The sequence below is a fragment of the Monodelphis domestica genome, chromosome 8, assembly GCF_027887165.1.
Source record: "Monodelphis domestica isolate mMonDom1 chromosome 8, mMonDom1.pri, whole genome shotgun sequence".
Lineage (NCBI taxonomy): Eukaryota > Metazoa > Chordata > Mammalia > Didelphimorphia > Didelphidae > Monodelphis > Monodelphis domestica.
The window spans coordinates 45,641,715-45,657,025 of record NC_077234.1 but is presented as its reverse complement, the minus strand read 5'-3'; the positions used below and the strand labels follow the sequence as shown (position 1 = coordinate 45,657,025).

The 15,311-nt window shown below is 42.5% G+C and overlaps 1 protein-coding gene across 2 annotated transcripts in view; it reads left to right on the top strand.

The window, feature by feature from the left end:
• Window positions 1-2,731: 2,731 nt before the first annotated feature.
• LAMP3 (lysosomal associated membrane protein 3) overlaps window positions 2,732-15,311 on the top strand; it is a 34,537-nt gene continuing 21,957 nt past the window's right edge. The window contains exons 1-3 of one of the 2 annotated variants that reach the window (XM_007502005.3): window positions 2,732-2,867; window positions 6,943-7,670; window positions 10,099-10,227. In XM_007502005.3, the coding sequence (XP_007502067.2) occupies window positions 2,822-2,867; window positions 6,943-7,670; window positions 10,099-10,227 (903 nt within the window). In that variant the 5' untranslated portion in view covers window positions 2,732-2,821. The remainder of the gene's footprint in view (window positions 2,868-6,942; window positions 7,671-10,098; window positions 10,228-15,311) is intronic. The other variant, XM_007502006.2, reaches the window with a different exon arrangement.

The window sequence follows — 15,311 nt, the reverse complement described above, 5'->3', positions numbered from 1 at the left end:
AGAGAGTATTGAGTTCTTCCATTTGGTTTTGTTTTAAAATTTTTTTTAATTTGTTACGATGGTCTAATTCCAATGACTACATATTTAAAATAAGTGTATTGGTTAGGCATTACAATCTTATTTTAAAAAATAAGAATCCTGGAGCAGCTAGGTTGCTCAAGTGGATAGAGAGCCAGGAGTTCAAATCTAATCTCAGACACTTCCTAGCTGTGTGACCCTGGGCAAGTCATTTATCCCCATTTGCCTAGCCTTTATCACCCTTCTGCTTTGGAAACAATACTTAGTTTCCATTCTAAGACAGAAGGGAAGGGTTAAAAAAAAAAAAAGAAAGTCCTTGTATTATTCTTCAGTTAAAGAAAAACTGGTTAACTTAAAGGAGCAACAGAGTCTAATGGAAAGAGGGCAGGATTTGAAGTCAGAGGATCTGGGTTTGAATCCCAATTCTGCTATTGGGGTACCATGGGCAAGTTACTTAACCTCAGGTTCTCCTCATCTGTAAAATATTGGGGTTAAACTCAATGGGATCCTAGGCCCTTTTCTTTTTTTTTTTTCTTAAATTTTATTTAATTAATTTAGAATATTTTTCCAAGGTTACAAGATTCATGTTCTTTCCTTCCCCTCCTCCCACTCCCCTCTTGTAGCCAACGAGCAACTCCACTGGGTTTTATATGTGTCATTGATCAAGACCTATTTCCATATTATTAATATTTGCATTAGGGTGATCATTTAGAGTCTCCATCCCCAATCATATCCCATCGAACCATGTGATCAAGCAGTTGTTTTTCTTCTGGGTTTCCACTCCCACAGTTCTTCCTCTGAAGGCGGATAGCGTTTTTTCTAAGTCCCTCAGAATTGTCCTGGATCATTGCATTGCTGCTAGTAGAGAAATCCATTACATTTGACTGTGCCAAGACCCTTTTCAGCTATAGTTCTATGGTCCCATGACCAGGATTTGAAATAAAAGTTTATCAAAATGCAATTTGAGCCACTAGGAGCCAACACAGCAGGTAGGTTAAGTCCTTAGCAAGTATTTCCTGCATTATTGAACCAACACCTTCAGAAGCTTTCAAAGCTACTGCTGTGGGTTATCTCAGATCCTATCTATGGGGCAAAGGCAGCTGGCTACAGAGAAAATGGATTGCCTTTCTCTGTTCTGGTGAAAGGTAGATGCCCTTTATGCACAATATTAAGCAAGAAGCCTTTCCTGGCTTAGACCTATAAACTATTAGTCCTGGAAGAGGTCTAATCATCGTATCACAGAACCTCAGAGCTGGAAGGAACCCAAGGAGCTTCAAGTTCAACTTACATCTGAAAAAAAAAAAGAAAACATTCCACAACATATGCAGTGAGCAATTATCTAGTCTGCTTGAAGACTTCCCAGAAGGAGAAATCGTTACAGCACAGGCCACCCATTTTACTTATGAACAGCTCTAATTACTGACATCAAGCCTAACCCCATCTCTTTGCAACCTCCACCCTTTATTCCCAGGTGTTCCCTCTAGAAGCAAGCAGAATAAATATTCCTCCTCCCAAGTGATCATCTTTTGGCTGTTGGAAGATGGCTATCCTGCCCTCTCTTCTTTGAAATAAATATCACCTGTACCTTCTAATCCTCAAAATGTGTGACCTTGAAGCCTTCACTCCCCTGCTTCCCTTCTCTAAGCACGTCCTTCCTAAAATGTGGCACCCAGAACTGAAGCACCCTGGGTGGTCTGAGCACCCATGGTCTAGAAGTGATCTGACTAAGGCAGACCAGAGAGGGTCTATCCCTTTCCTAGTCTTAAGCACTAAATCTCTCCTAAGGTGGTCTGAATTTACATTCTCTTTCTTCTATCCCATAACACGGTGTTGATTTGTTAACCATGCAGTCTACTCAAATCCCAAGATCTTTTTGTCAAAGGATGCCTTTTCTGTCTTGTTCTTGTGATGCTAATTTTCATTTTTCCTTTGCTTTCCCACCACTTAGTGTAGTGTCCTACATAGAGAAGACACAATACATTCCTACTGAATTGAATTCTTCCTAGATTCAGTTAAGGGTTCTAATCTACCAAGATCTTTTTGAATCTTCGCTCTATCTTCCCATAGACTGGCTCGCTATCCCTCCCAGTTGATTGTCCTTGACAAATTTGACCAGTGTGCCTAAATTTGTGCACCTTCTTGCCGCTGAAAATGACATGAGTTAGGTCAGCCATGTTTGCGCCATTTTTGTAAAGGAAGAAGCTGAGACCCAGTTGGTCTAAACTTCTCACCCAAGATCATGGACTATCACCAAGAAGCAATGGCTGCTCAGAGTCCTCTGTGAGCCATCCTGGCTCAGATTTCAAGTTTTTGTTCTGGTTCATGATGTTCTCCAACAGGACTGAGGCACGCTGTAAGGACTTTGAGGAAGTGGAGGGTCCGTGAGAAGTGAGAAGGAAGCTGGTGAGGTCCAAGGCCAAAGCCCACCACCAAGTGTTTAGCTCAGGTGCTTGAGCCTCTAGGGGACATGTTTGTCATCCTTTGCAAACACTAAAAGCCCTGATGAAAAGCAGGTTCTGTTCCACAAGAGCCATGAAGAGTTCCTTGACGCCATTGGCTCTGGTTTCTAGTTGAAGAGGAAATCCTAGAAAACCCCATGGAGCTCTTTCACTTTCTGCTTCTTAAATGTAGGGGACTAAAATCATTTCTTCCTCCCTGAGCCCACGTGACTTGTCAGGAGCACAATGTGTGCGGTTTAGAAGCCTTAACAAGGGGAAGCCCTTCTCTCCAAGTCACACTCACAGAGAGAGGCAGCAGCAGTGAACGTTGCCCACAGACTTCCCCAGGACCCATCAGCTCAGCCATGAAGAAGGAGTTAGCAATGTTGCTAATGCTTGTCTTCTCTGCTGGTGAGTGATATATATCCCGGCAATACTGTAACATATGATAACTGGTTCACTGTATTCTCCTACAATCTCCTGTTTAGGAGTCAAAGGATCTGGGTTCAAATCCCAGACCTGCCACTTACTACTTGCATAATTTCATGTAAATCAGTTCTTTTTTTCTGCCCTCATCTAGAAAATGAAGGGGTTGGGTTTAGAGATGACCTCTGTTTCCTTCCAGCTTTCAGTCTGAATTATGACTTTGTATGCTTGGGACCAAGGCAAGCCAAAGACCGTAACTAAGACAATAAGAAGATGCTTGCATTTAGATTCTAGCTCTGCTATGGCTTCCCTGTGCAACTTTGGGGAATGGAAGAATGGACATGTTTCCAATACAAATATACAAAGAAAGACTGAGCCCTGCTCCCACAGAACTTGTGTCCTGCTAGGGAAAGGCAATGTATGTGGGAGATGGTGGTCAGAGAAGGAAGGTTGGGTCTGGGCGGTCACAGGCATGGGGAACTGATGTAGAGAGACGGCATGCCAGCTGGGGAAGGATGGGACTATTGGTTTGATAACTGGGTCCAGAGCAGGAGAGGGATCCTAGGGGCCAAGAGAATGGGGTCAGGCAGTGGATGAGATGGCTGGATTGGATGTGAAGACTGAAGATAGGCAAGATGGTCCCTAGTTCCATAACGTCTTCTGCAAAATAATGGGCTTTGAGGCTCCTTCCAAATCAAGGTCAATTGCCCAAGCACCTGACCTGTGCTATCATGTCATTGATTCAGGACTTACCTTGGGTCTACTCTACCTCAGCTCCTCAAGAACAATATCTTGGAACTCTCCAAGGTTTCTCAAAGCACGTTCATGTGTATAACTACATTTTCTTTCCCCTGCAACCTTGTCAATTAGACAGAGAGCAGGTATTGTCCATCTAACTTGACAGACAGAAATGATGCTACCTGCTGCATGAAATGGGTAAAGAACAATTTAGATAGGTCAGCTGATTGAGAAGATAGGGATCAGAGAGCCAGGGAAGCTCACTTAGACCTTGTGACCTTGGGCATGGAAGCTTCACTTCCCTCTTTTTGAACTTTGTTTCCCAAAAATGGAAATTCGAAGTCTTGGTGGCAAACAAATGGATAGCAGTTGAGCTGGTTGATTGTTTAGTTTTGGTGTAGTTCTGTGGGAGGGTAGTTGTTCTAAATCTGATCCTACCCCCTATCACTTACTGCCTGTGTGACATTAGGCAAATTAACTTCTTTGGGTCTCAGTTTACTCATCTGTAAAATGAGGCGTTGGATTAGATGACCGCTAAGATTCTTTCCAGGGCAGCTATATAGAATATGGGTAGAATGCCAGGCTTGGAATCAGGAAAACTCTTTTTTTCTGAGTTCAAATCTAGCCTCAGAGACTTCCTATCTGGGCAAATCACTTAACCCTGTTTGCCTCAGGTTCCTCATCTGTAAAATGGGCTGAGAAGGAAATGGCCAACCACTCCAGTATCTTTGTCAAGAAAACTCCAAATGGGGTCAGGAAGATTTGGACACCACTGAAACAACTAAACTCACTGGCACATAATAGGTGCTTAATAAGTGCTTGTGGATTTGATTTGACTTGGAGATGAGGAAAACGAGGCCCAGAGAAGATGAGCTATTTCCCTACCATCTGACTTTAGCAGTGATCATTCAGTTTTGATTCTCGGTGTTATAAATGAGTATAGTAACAGGGTGGCTATAGACAGTTAGCTAGCTAGGATAGATGGTAAGGAAGGAAGGTGAGCCAAGATAAAGGGGGGAGGGGTTCTCTGGAATTCTCTTCATCTGGCTTAGTTTCCAAGGAAGGGGTCATTTGTTTGGGTAGTTCTTGTCCAGTATCTCCAAGGAACTGATGTGACTTAATTCATGGTCCACTTCAGTCTGTGCGGCTTTACCCATGGTTCATTCTGTTTGCCCACCAGGAGTGAGGAGCAAAGCACAATGTTAATAGATGCTAAAGAATATGAACTGTCCTAGAGCAACTTTGGGTCAAGTTTTGCTCTTTTCTGATCAGACTCTAAGGAAGGCAGCGAGTATGGAAACTGAGCATTGGTTGAACCTAGTCCTGTGTGGCTGAGAAACCAAACCCCTTGTGATTGCTGTCCAGAGACCCCGAGCAAGGACCCAGGTTCTGTCCAGAGTCCAATGTGAGGAGTTTTCTTATAACTGTGGGTCAATCAATATCTTTAAAGCTAAGGAAACACACTTGAGTCTAAGGACCGTCTATGGAAGGGACAATGACCTACCAAAAGTCTTTCATGGAAGTAAAAATTTTGCTTTGCAGAAAGAGAAATTCAATTTAGTTTTCTCCCTTCCCTCCCTCCTTTTTTTCCTTCCTTCCCTCCCTCCCTCCCTTTCTTCCTTTTTCTTTTTTATTGTTTGTTACTTTATTTTTTCTCTCCAACCCTGACCTTCCATCTTAGAATCAATACTGAGTCTAGCAGTAAGGGCTAGGCCATGGGGGTTAAATGACTTGCCCAGGGTCACACAGCTAGGAAGTGGCTGCGGTGAGATTTGAATCTAGGACCTCCCATCTCTAGGCCTGGCTCTCAATCCAACTGAGCCACCCAGTTGCCCCCTATCTCTCAGAGATTTTAATGTTATTCATTCATTCATTCATTTTTTAATTTGTGTTTTGTTTATTTATTTATTTAGGTATTTATTTATTTGTTTGTTTTTTCATTTATTTGTTTGTTTATTTGTTTTTTTAATATAAAACCCTCACCTTCTGTCTTGGAATCAATACTCTGAATTGGTTCCAAGGCAGAAGAGTGGTAAGGACTAGGTGGTGAGGGTCAAGTAACTTGCCCAGGGTCACACAGCTAGGAAGTGTCTGAGGTCAGATGTGAACCTAGGACCTCCCGTCTCCAAGTTTGGCTCTCAATCTATCTCAGAGCTTTTTAAGTACAATCTAGTAGACCCCTTTGCTTGGGAGTACTCCACCTTCTCTTTGGTACAAATCAGCAGAAGAGGAAGAGAAGCATCTTCAAGACCTGGTCCCAGTCTAACTTGTTCACCTTCTTATTCATTACTTCCCTTCTCACAATTGGTAGCCTAGCCAGACTGGCTTTTTGTCCATCTCTCATCTCTGAGTCTTTGTGCCCTCTGCTTGGAATGCACTGCTTCCTCATCTCTGCCTCTCAGAATCCCTCCTTCCTTCCTTCCTTCCAAACTTAGCTCAGATCAAGTACCATCTTCTGCCTGAAGTCTTTTCTAATCTCCCTGGCTGATAGTCCTTTCCCTCCTCATCCCTTATATTATTTTATAATTATAAATAAATAAATATATATATATATAATTATAAATATAATTTATATTATTTTGTAATTGTTTTATATAAGATTAAATTTGTATAGACAACTAGCTGGCATAGTGCTGGACTTAGAGCTAAGAAGCCACATCTTGCTTTAGCACGTACTATGTATGGTAACCTGGGCACATCATTTAACCTTTCTCAGCCAGTTTCATCACCTGGAAAATGGGCATAATGCTGATATTATCCCTCTTTTTTGTTTATCAAAGATAATGATTTCATTATGGGTATCCCCAATCTTCATTATAGTGCCTTCCAGGAAATTAGTGCCAAGAGCTTCTGGCTTTCTCCAGGAATAATGGTATGACCAAAGTTCGGATTCTTGACAAGGGACCCATCAGTTTACCCCATCTTTGCCGGTCCCACTATCCATAGGACTTACATCAATCCATGCACTCCGGGTGGCTCCTTCTATAAGAAGGTACAGAGAGCAATGTTTACATGCCAACGGTCCAGGTATGGAGAGAGTAACTCTATGGGGAGGAGACAAGGGAGACAAGCTCTTGTTTTATAAAATGTTTAGTGGTTGGAAGAAAGAAAACCCATGACTATTATGGGATGGCACCGTGCCATGGAAAAGTACTGAAGTTAGAGTAGCAGAGATTGAGGTCAAATCTAGTTTTCTTGTGTGACTTTGGACAAGTTATGTCACCTTTATGGGGCCTCAGGAGGTAGAACAAATCACTTCTAAAATACCTTCCGGTCCTATATCGATGGTCATCTTTTAACCCATCCATTTCCTTGTTTGCAGTCATTTTGAGCTGCTACAGTGGGATACTAAATAAGAAATTTGGAGAAGCCAGAGGATACGAAGACCATGACAAGAGGACATCTGTCCAGGTCACCGCAGAAACTTCCTTTATCCACTCAACTAGCTTTGCCACTGCCCTGATGGGATCAACAGATGGCCATGCCATTAAGTCCGACTGGCCGACAACCCAGGCATCCCTGAAAACAACATTCAAAACCACCCAGTCAACGGGGACAAGTACACAGTCAGCTGATCCAACGACCCTCACTGATATAACTACGAAGGTCTCACATCACAGCACGCAAATGACAACCACTGTGAATACAGCCACCCCAGCTCCTCCTGGATCACCCACTGCCACAAGGACAGCCTGGTCAAGCACACCCATGGCCCAGATGACCACTGCAGCTCAGTCAACAGTCAGTCACACAACCTTAGCTACAATAACCACCCCAGTGGGCAACCTGACCTCCCTGAAAACAGCTTGGATCACTGTCCCAGCCAAAAGCATCACCACCACATCCACCCCTAAAAAGACCACCCAAGCCATCACCACGACAGCCACGCATCCTGTCACTGCCTCAACGTCACCAGCCACGACAAATGTGGGGCCCACTCTGGTTCCTCAGCCATCATCTCCTCAAACTGGGACCTATCTGGTTTACAATGGAACTAGGGTATGCTTGAAGGCTGAGATGGGAGTGCAGCTGCTCATTCAGGACAAGATGGTAAGATGAGGGACTGAAGGATGACAGTGCTGGGGATGGTAAATGAACGATGATAAAGCTTCAGTAGGCAGAAGAGTTTTGGCCTTCCTATCAAATGGACTTTCTTGGGCAATCTAAAATATAAAGTAAGGGCAGATAGGTGGCACCATGATGCATAGAGTGTAGGAAGACTCCTCTTTTTGATTTCCAATCCAGTCTCAGACACTTACTACCTATGTAACCCTGTACAAGTCACTTAACTCTCTTTGCCTCAGTTTCTTTGTCTGTAAAAATGAGTTAGAGAAGGAAATGGCAAACCACTCCAGAATCTTTGCCAAGAAAACCCCAAAAGGGATCACAAAGAGTTGTATGTGACTGAAAATGACTGAATAACAATAATATAAAATTATAATCAAGGAGAATATCCTCCAGTTTATAACTTAGTAAATAGTCCAAGTATATAGCTTAAATCTTCCAAGTCAAGTGACTTACCCAGAGTCTAGGGATGTGTTGCGTCCAGCTTAAAAGGTAAGAGAGAGCCAGTTGTTAAATTTTCTGTGTCATCATTTACTTCTCAAAATTTGGTAAACCACAAACCAGAGCTTGATTTTGTTTTGTTAATGGTCTAGACATTTAAAAGGGATGGAGAAAATGTTAATAATGCAGCTTAGATTTTAAATAAGCTTATTTGTTTTTCTGGAAAGTGGGTTATTAACCATTTGCCAGTACATCCCTGCTAGATCCCATGGCCAGTAAAAGTCATATGCAAGATTTGAACCCATCTCCCAGGCTTCAAACTCAGTAATCCACCCACTATATAATATTACCTCTTAGAAAGTTAAATCCCAACTAGCAATTGAGATACTGCTCAGCTAAGGGCTTAATTGGTTTCAAAAGGTAAATAAAAGTAGAACAAAAATGTCCTGAGGAGGGACATTTTTATCCCCCCAAATTAAATCCACACATACTTCATTCACTCTATAATCTGAGATATGGTGTGGTATAGTGGAAAGAATGCTGGACCAGTCATCAGCAGGTCTTGGCTTTCATCTCTTATTCTGCCAGTAGGTAGCTAGTGATCTCTGACAATTTTGTTAGCCTCCCCAGGTTGCAATTTCCTCATCCAGAAGATGAGAGGGATAAGCCAAATAAGTTCTAATATCTCTCTTGATTCTGAAATTCTACAATAAGATGAGAGTCAGCATGGCAGAATGGGAAAAGTATGGACTCTGGAAGGGGGCTGAGTTCAAATCCTGACTTTTACCTACTATCTATGTAATCTTAGGCAAGATACGGTGTCTCTTTAAGCCTTAGTCTGCTCATCTGTGAAATGAAGGGGTAGGACTAGCTTTCCTCTAAGACCCCTTGCACCTTAAAGCCTATGATCCTATGAAGCCCAGGCTTACAAAGAAGGCAAAGTTTGGAGAGGAGCAATTTTCCATTTCACTTGCACAGGAAATCCTTACAAAGCAAGATCTTCGAGTGCCCCTGAAGTATATTTGTCAGTGGGCAAAAATTCTATTTTTTCAGAACTTTTCATGAACATACAGATTGTCTGTTGTGTGAAATGTGAGACCCCTGTACTGGGAGATTCCTTCTGTAAGAGGCATTGGGATGTTGGCATCATCTTCATCATGACAGTATGAGTAATAGTAATGATGGAGCACTTTAAGATTTGCAAAGTGCTTTACGTAGGTCAGCTCATTTGATCCTTACAACAATCTTGGCAGCTAAGATCTATAATTATCCCTCACTTACACATGAGGAAACTGAGGCTGAATTAAGCGACTTGCCTAGGATTATAAAGCTAATAAGTTTTCCTGTCTCCAAGTCCTACATTTGTCCGCTACACTCCTTATCTGCTAATGAATATACTTGACTTTGAAAGAAGCAATAGAGTATAGTGGGAAAAACTTTGGTTTTGGAGTTGGAAAATCTGGTTTCAAATCCTGCCTTTGCATTTACTCACTCTGTGACCTCTGACAAGGTCAGTTTTTCCAACTATAAAACCTAGGGATTGGTCTAGGCCAAGAGTTCTTAACCTGGGGTCGATGTACCTCCAAGGGAACTGGATAGATTTCAGGGGATCCATGAAATTGCATATGGCGATGGAAATTACATCTCGATTTTCACTAACCTCTAACTGAAATGATGTGTCCTTTCTCTGAGAAGGGATGCAGAGATTTCAGGAGTCTGCCAAAGGGATCCATAACCCAATAAAGGTTAAGACCCCCTTGAAAGGTCCTTCTAGTTCTAAACTGATGCCCTTCTGTTTCATCGGCACCAGCTGGAATTCCCAGGCGAGCTCTGGCTGAAGACCCAGCCTCAGGTTTCTGGGCTCCTGGGCTCCACATGAGACCCAGCTTCTTGGGGCCAGGGTGGCAGGACATCTGAGAGCTTGAATCTTGTTTTCTGTCTCCCTGAGGTATTCTATCTCTCTCCCACTTAGTATTTTTCACCTCAAATGTACTTCAATCTCCATCCCAATGTGACAAAAGCATCAGGGAATTGCAGCGCCCAGAGAACCAACCTTCTCCTGACTTTCCCAGGCGGATTTGTGAACTTGACCTTCGTGAAGGTAAGAAGGACTGAGCTTTTTTTTGGTTTGTTTTCTTTAATCAGCTCTGGGTGAGGTGGACAGAGGGCTTTCCATCCTGTGGTCCAAGAAGGGGTAGTGCCCTTCTCACTTTTCAACATAAGTTTGCCAGGAACCAAATCCCCATAGTCCTTTGAAGTCTTTATGATAAGGCCTTTGGGGGGGGGGACTAGGGGAAGTTGCCACACTTTCTGTTTGCTCTCTCTCCTTCACTGAAGAAACTTGATGCCTCTTGAGCCTCTTAGGCTCAAGTAAGCTGGCAGGCAATGGTTTGTGAAGGAGTTGAAGGAGGAAGTTGGATAAATGAGCAAACCCTCAGAAATTCCCAGGTGAATCCAATGCCTGGGGCCCTCAAGAACAATACAAGCAGGGACAACCTGCCACCCAACCCAGGCCAAATGCTGGGACTCTCCAGGCTGGGCTGGAACACTAGACTTCAGGGAACTGCTCTCAGGAAGTGACGGTGACCAATCCACCCTCCAGCAAAGAGCCTGAGCTCCTCTGGGTACCTTGGGCTGCCCCTCTCATGGTTCCTAAAGTGGAAGCATGTAAGCCTCAGGCAGAATGGTCATCAAGCAGGTCAGCATTCAGGGCTGGAAATGCTCCTCACTGGACATCAATGTCCACATGGACTAGATCAGATATTTTTAACTTCTTTTTTTGGTCCAGATCCTTTTGGAAGTCTGGCGAAACCTAGGAATGGGTCTGTTTTCAGAATGGCATTTTTAAATAAATGAAGGGCATGCGAATTTCAGTTAGAAGTCAATGAAAACAAAGATACCATTTTGCCCCCAACAACCATCCAAGTTCATGGAGCTCTTTAAATCTGAGCTTAGGTGCCTGTCTCTGAAGTCCTTTCTGGCTCCAAATCTATACTCCTAGGAGGGTCTCAAGTTGCTCCTGTCTCTATTTTATCTCAAAGGGCTTTAGCCTTCTAGGGCACTCTCTCCTTCTCCCCCTCTATGGAAAGATCCATGAGAAGTCAATGGATTTCCACGAAGGACCCAACAGAGAAGAAATACTCCTTCCCATTCCCTCACACATGGTGGCTACTTTGTAGAGTTGGAAGACTTCAAATGAAATAGCAGCGTTTAAGGCTTGAAGGAGAGATGGGGGAACCCACCTCCAGCAGGATGTGCATCTAATTCAATCCGTTTCAATGCCACTCAAGCATTTCCTTGGCTTCCTCTGTGCCAGATGCTGAGACATAAAGTCAACATTCCTTCTTTCAAGAAATTGTCATTTTAGTGGAACATGCATGCTTTAATCTGGGGGTGGTAACCAACATCCCTCTAGCAACTTATCAAATGAAACTCAGAAACTTCATAGAATAGGCATTGAATATTAAGTCCAACAAATATATGATCATAGATCTAAGGCTGGAAGGGACCCTAGAGGTCAGAACATTCAACCATCTCATTTTACAGAAAAGGAAACTGAGGCCCAGAGAGCTTATACAATTCACCCAAGTTCATACAGGTAATTGGTAGCATACAGGATTTGAACCATGGACCTCTGAATCCACAGTCAGAGAGCTCTTCATTTTCCTTTTTTATTCTGAAACTGACCTCTCTATCTAGCCCAGAAGTTCAGGGGCTACTACTGACTGGCCTAGAAGTTTTGGCTTGCTCTGTTTCCATCCTGAGCTGTTTTTCCCTCCTTAGGCAGCCTGAGACCCCTTTCCCTGCTCCCAGGGGTAAGACACCCCAATCACTTTAGCTCACTGCAGCTCAGAACTCCTGAGCTTAAGAGATTTGTCAGTCTTGGCTTCCCCCATAATCAGGATTACAGATATGAGTCAGCATTCTGCCTCTATCCTTAGTTTGTATATATGTGTATATGTTGTCTGCTCCTGTTGAATGTAAGCCTTTTGAGGGCAGGGACTGATGACTTTCAGAGGTACAGAGTCATCACTGCTGCCAGAGTCTTTTTGTAAAACTGAAAAGTAGGTTCTTCCTTCTCACCCTCTGCAACCATTACCCATCTCTTAGCATCTCCTTGCTGTCTTTTTCAAGTGTCCAGTGCTCCCACCCTGACCTCTAGTTATCCAAAGACCCCACTCCCTGGCTGAGTTCCTCACCCAGGTCTCCCTGAGAGTACCTCACATTCTTTGGTCCCACCACCAGGAGATCATAGGAAATAAAGCAAGAAGGGTTCTGGGGTCGTATTTTAGGAAGGATGTCGACAGTTTGGAGTGTGTCCAGAGGCAGGTGGTCAGGTTAGGGAAGGACCTGAAGACCAGACCAAATGAGGTCAATGGAGAGTTTTGGGAATATATGGAAAGGATAATATTTAGGGAGATATAATAATTGTCTTCTAGAGTTTGAAGGGCAGCCATATTGAAGGGGGTTTTAGATTGGTTCCTTTTGGGTCCACAGGTCACAACGAGGATGCGTTGGGGTAGAGAGAGGCAGATTTCTACTCAATAGATAGAAAAATTTCCCAGCTATTCAGAGCTGCCCTCAAGTAGAATGAGCAGAGGATACATTTCACTATCACTGGTGGGTTTAAAGTGGAGGATAGACCACCATTTGTCAGGAATGGCATTGGGGAGGTGGTACAAAAATTTAATGAGACAGACTAACTAGGGAGTCAGAGAAGGTAGGTTTAAATCTAGCCTCTGATGCTTAGTCCCAGGTGATGTTGGGCAAATCAGCCTCCCCAGGTCTTGATTTCTTCACCTGTAAAAGGAGAGGGTGGGACTAAATGACATGAGAGTTCTGCCAGTTCTAAAACTATTCTGGCCTTAAAGGATTTTTTCTTGGGTATTTTCAGGAAGAGGCCTTTAAGGTCTCTTCTAATAACCACGATGCTGGGAGTCTAGTAATTATCTAGAGGAGCACCCATCATTTTACTTTTCTCTACTATCAAGCCAAACTCTTATCGCTTCCATGGAGGAAACCTGATTAAAAGGTTTAATTGAATTTTTCTCCATTATCATCATCATCATCATTGCTCTCATTTATATGGCAATTTACTGTTTGCAAAGTGCTTTACAAACATATCCCCCCTTTTCCACTGCTCTAGGAAGTAGGCACTATTATTATAACCATTTTACAGATAAGGAAACTGAGACAGACCAAAATCATGTGACTTGATGAGGACACACAACTAGTTAAGTGTCTGAGGTCAGAACTAAACAACTGATAGGTTTAAAACCTGGGAGAGAGGGGTATTTATTTATTTGTTTATTTATTTATTTTTAAGCTTCCTTGTAACCTTTCTGAATTTAGAGTTTTATAACTTGGAATCTGAGTTTCAAAAAAAATTTTTGATAATTGTATTGATTTCCTTTGCAATTAATGAATGAGTCAACAGAGCTCCTTTCCTTCTAGGGGCTTTCACAAAAAGATCAGAGCTTCTGCCTCTGTACACGTTACTTTCAGCAAACTTGTAGAGAGGAAAATGAGCTTTAAGAAAATGTTAGTTCAGTGCAAAGTCATGAAAAAGATGATTGTGTCAGAAAATCAAGCTCCAGAAGGTCAGCTCAATTCCAATACACCAGAGCTAATGAATACACGAATTAATCAATCAGTATATATATATATATATATAATATTTAGTATATGCAAATTGGTGGGTCCCTGCCACCCCTCTTAAGAATTCATAATCATTTCTGATTTTTTTTTAACTGAAAGGGGTGAAGTGGAAACCAAGATGCCTAAATATAAATGGACTTTACCAAAGAAATTATCCTAAAGGGGAGAAGTTTTGCTCCTTATTGGAATCTCCCTCCCTCCCTCCCTCCCTCCATCTCTCTCTCTCTCTCTCTCTCTCTCTCTCTCTCTCTCTCTCTCTCTCTCTCTCTCTCTCTCTCTCTCTCTCTCCCTCTCTCTCTCTCTCTCTCTCTCTCTCTCTCTCCTCTCTCATCTCTCTCTCTCTCTCTCTCTCTCTCTCTCCCTCTCTCTCTCTCTCTCTCTCAAATTCTCTCCCTATCTCTCTCTCTCTCTCTCTCTCTCTCTCTCTCTCTCTCTCTCTCTCTCTCTCTCTCTCTCTCTCTCTCTCTCTCTCTCCCTCTCTCTCTCTCTCTCTCTCAAATTCTCTCTCTCTCTCTCTCTCTCTCTCTCTCTCTCTCTCTCTCTCTCTCTCTCTCTCTCTCTCAGAATAGAAACTGAGCTTTTTGGATATATTATTTGAATTAAATGCTGAGGAAAAGCCTCATTGGAAAGATCAGTCTTAGGGATGTTCTCAGTGTGCTCCCCACCCACAGCACCTCAGATAGGTGAGATTTAGACATGGATGATGTGATTTCAGCTTTTATGCCCTGCTCTCCCTGCTAGCTGTGAGATCAAAGATTTCCTGTTTCTACTTTTTTCAAAAAGCACATGGAAAGTGCCAAGCAACTCCCTGGAAGAGTTTTGGTGAGGCTCAAATCAGACAATATTTGTATAGGGCTTGGCATGGTGCCCAGTACATAATTGGTAGTTAATAAATGTTTAATGCCTTCCCTTCCTTCCTGGATCTCAGAACCTGTGAGGCTGAAGAATGAGATTGAAGAGAAATCAAGAGCAAAATCAAATTAACTCTAGACAGCATGTGAACCTAAATCATGAGAGTTCTCCAAAGTCAAATGTAGCTGTTCCTATCTGATTTTCACTGTGCCTTTCTTTTAAAAAAAAACAAACTATTATTGACATCATTTTTTACATTGCCTAGATTTCCTGCTGTATCCCTCCCACTTCTCTTGTGACAGAATCATACCACATAAAAGAGAATTTTCCCCAGTGTCTTTCACAGGACAATTTGAAATCAATAAACATTTATTATTAAACAATTTTATAATTATTCATATCTTTATTATATAATAATCCATTGTAAAGCTCAGGTGTGGAGTCAAAAGACCTGGGTTAAAATCCTGTGTCTAAAGCTTACTATCCGTATGACCTGGGGACAAGTCACTTAACTCCCTGGACCTCAGTTTTCCTCATCTGCAAAAATGGGTGTTAGTTTAGGTATCCTCTGAAACCTTTTCAGAGCTAGATATATCATCCACATAAGGACTTTGTAGAGTTAAGATATGTTAACTATTATTGTTATTTATCAATTTCAGGAGGAATTTCCATTTC